Source organism: Gracilinanus agilis, chromosome 3, assembly GCF_016433145.1.
Source record: "Gracilinanus agilis isolate LMUSP501 chromosome 3, AgileGrace, whole genome shotgun sequence".
Lineage (NCBI taxonomy): Eukaryota > Metazoa > Chordata > Mammalia > Didelphimorphia > Didelphidae > Gracilinanus > Gracilinanus agilis.
Window position 1 is genome coordinate 182,584,052 of NC_058132.1, and position 3,157 is coordinate 182,587,208.

Sequence of the window (3,157 nt, forward strand, 5' to 3'; positions counted from 1 at the left end):
CCCCACCCCCAGGCTGCGAGCGAGGCCCGAGCTGGGCTGCGCCTCCGCTGCCCGCCACCTCCCCCCAGCTCCTGCCCTCCGGGGACGAGACTACGCAGGGGCAGGGGCCAGCCAGGGCCAGGGCCGGGGCCGGGGAGGCGCTACCTGGAGATTTTACACTTCTTGAGGCCTCCGTCTTCCGCTACCGCCGCGGCCGCCCCGGAGGATTTTCTCTTCTTCTTCACCGGCATCTTCCGCCCTCCCCCGCGGGGCGGGCAGGGGAGCGGAGCCGGCCGGGAGAGGGGAAGCCGTGCGCGGTCGGCCCCTCAGCGCTGGCCCCCGCTCCCCGGAGAGAGGAGGAAGAGGAAGAGGAGGCGGCGCGAAGACGCCAGCCCAACCCGGCCTGATGCCGCCGCCGCCGCCGCTTCCCTTCCTGGTTCTTCTCCGATCCCTCCTCTTCACAGAGTGGTGGCCCCTGCGCCTCAGCCTCGGCGGTGGCTGATCTGGTCACAGACTCCAGGAGCAAGAGGCTCAACACGACCCGGACACTAATCTACGGAGGAGGAAGTGACAGCAGCAGCGGAACCGGTCATTCCTAGGGGGCGGGGTCAAAGACATGGTTCCGCCTCCAGGGGGCGGGGTCTGAGCCGGGTGGGTGGTGTGGTGGGTGGGGCTTAATGCACGTGTTTTCTGTCAGTTCTACACGAGGAGCAAAGTTGACTTTGTGGCCCCTGAGGGGTTCTCACAGCACAGTCACCCATGCTCTCTTCAGTCTGGCTTCACGGAAAGTCGCTATCCCCATCTTAACCTAGGATTGGCCCTAGATACCACACAGTGATGGTGTTGGGAACCTCTGGCATTAGGGAAAAATTAGGAAACTGGCAAAGTCTGCCTCAGAAAAGTCAGTCATTAACCATTTATTAAGAGACTACTACTATGTGCCAGGCATTGTGCCAAGTGAGCACTGTGATCAGAAGCACTTTCATCCCTTCTTTCTAGGCTTCTCTATCTCACTTTAAGAACTTCCTAACCCCATCCACCCTCCAAAAGTGTTCAGACTGCCTCTGACTGTCCAAGCTTCCTCCCCAGATCTGGACAGCAAACCCTTTATTCTCAGGTACTGTATTAGACCTTCCCTGCCTCATTAAAATGTGTCTGCATTCTTCGGCAAAAGACAATGGGTGACCATCAATCTATTAATCAGACAAGCTAATGTTTATTCCTCTCTAATAAGTGGTGCTATGTTCCAGGTAATATGCTTAAGATTTGATACTAATCATTGGAATTTTAAGCATTTGGGGGAGAAAATATTTGGGTCAGGGAGTTAGACTTTTAAATTAGGTTCCCAATTATATCTTGTTGATTCCCCAAATGTATTAAAACTGAATCTATTTGGTACTATTTTTTTCTCTGTCCATGCATGTGGTTCTAGCTCCTGGTTCCACTTACTATCCTACAATATTATATACTCAATTATAGATTTCTATAGTGTTGGTCTTGTTTATTGTATATAAAGTTCTCATTGAGAAAAGTATTGTTTTTGGAATCAGGATATGAATTTCCTTTGGCTAAATTGCTATACTACTCTGGGCTTCCTGGGCCTGGGGTGCCTCATCTCTAAAACAAGGTGATTAGATTTCTCAATTTTAAATGCCATGATCTTTTTGGCTCTCTACTTCAGTGTTTCTCTTGAGCATAATAAATGGTTTAGGATTTGTTAATTCATTAGTTGCTTTGTCCTATGCCAAATGAATCTGAAAAGACAGTGTCACGTGAGAAAATATTGCTGAGGATACATTTTAAAGTATTATGCAGCATTTCCTTAAAAAGGTGATGACAAACCTTTTAGAGATGGAGTGCTCCTCTGCCACCTGCCATGCCCCTCCCCCCAGCGAGTGCCAGGGGTGCCCTGGCCCCACCCATCCAACACAGAGGTGGAAGCACCCACTGGGCTGCTGGGCAATTATGGAGGATGTGAAAAAATGTCCTCAGGCCCAATGGAAACAGGGAGAGGAGCAGCTCCATTTGAGTTCTTCTACCTTTCTAGTAATGATGGGTGAGTGGGGGGAAGGGGAGGAGGTGGCAGAGTGCCCACAGAGAGTACCCTGTGTACCATCTTTGGCACCTATGCCATAGGTTTGCCATCACTGCCTTAGAATGTAGAAAGGCAATATCAGGAGTCAAAAAATTGTATATGATATATATGCCAAAGAAGGCAGAAAATAATTTCTGCTGACATTGAGGTCACTGTTTATATTCCTTTTTCCATGGCTTTCAACAGATGAATAACCCCTCAAGATGCTATCGTTTCAACTCCAATTAAAAATGAGTAATTACATACTTATCACATATGCATAGAGGAAATTTATGTTATTTCATTGCTCCTTTTTGCATATTCTACTCTTCATGGTGTTATGTAACAAACAAATTATAAAAGAAAATAAAGAATCTTTTAAAAAACTGAACAAAAATGAACTTTAAGGCACTGGAAATATAGGACAGAGTGGCAGGCAAAGAAACTGGACTGAGTCATATTTCTAATGCCCATTTGGCATCTGATCATTGACATACCTTTTAGCCTTTTTTGGTGGTGTGGGGGGAGTATCTGCAGGAGTACATCTTTTAAAATAGCTTTCTGTCCTCCTGGAGCAACCAAAAATAGTAACCTAAAATGTGTTAATTTAAATATCTTTATTTAGTTTTTCTTCTTTACACCTTTAAAAGATAGATCTTCACTGAAAAGAAAAGAAACAAATGTCAAATGATTAATGAAAGCTGGCTATTATTAGTCTATTGTAAAATAAAGTCTAGAGCGTATGAATCTCAGGTCCAGCGTAAGGATGGGGGATGGGACAAAAAGAGCCAGAAGAAGGCCCATTCCCCATCCTTACACTACTCAAGTGCCCTTTTCTATGTGTAGATTATTCAGGAACATTTGAGATTTTGTTAGAAAATGTTGATAAAACATGCATGCATTATAAACATAAGGTATAGAAAATTATAAAAGAATCCCAAAACAAACTATTTTCTTTCAGTTATATATGAAATATATTACTTAAACAAGTCTCTAATAATAAAGTACAAAAGGGGAAATAGAAGGGCTTCATTTTCCACTTAAGTATGAACCCTGTTACCATGTGTATGAAGGAAATTGTCCCACCCTTGACCTCTCTCCTGT

General features: G+C 45.4%; 1 protein-coding gene across 1 annotated transcript in view; it reads right to left on the reverse strand.

Annotated features, from left to right (window-relative positions):
- Window positions 1–496, reverse strand: part of DCUN1D5 (defective in cullin neddylation 1 domain containing 5) — a 23,630-nt gene extending 23,134 nt beyond the window's left edge. The window contains exon 1 of the mRNA XM_044666265.1: window positions 145–496. Within this exon, the coding sequence (XP_044522200.1) occupies window positions 145–230 (86 nt within the window). The 5' untranslated portion in view covers window positions 231–496. The remainder of the gene's footprint in view (window positions 1–144) is intronic.
- Window positions 497–3,157: the final 2,661 nt, after the last annotated feature.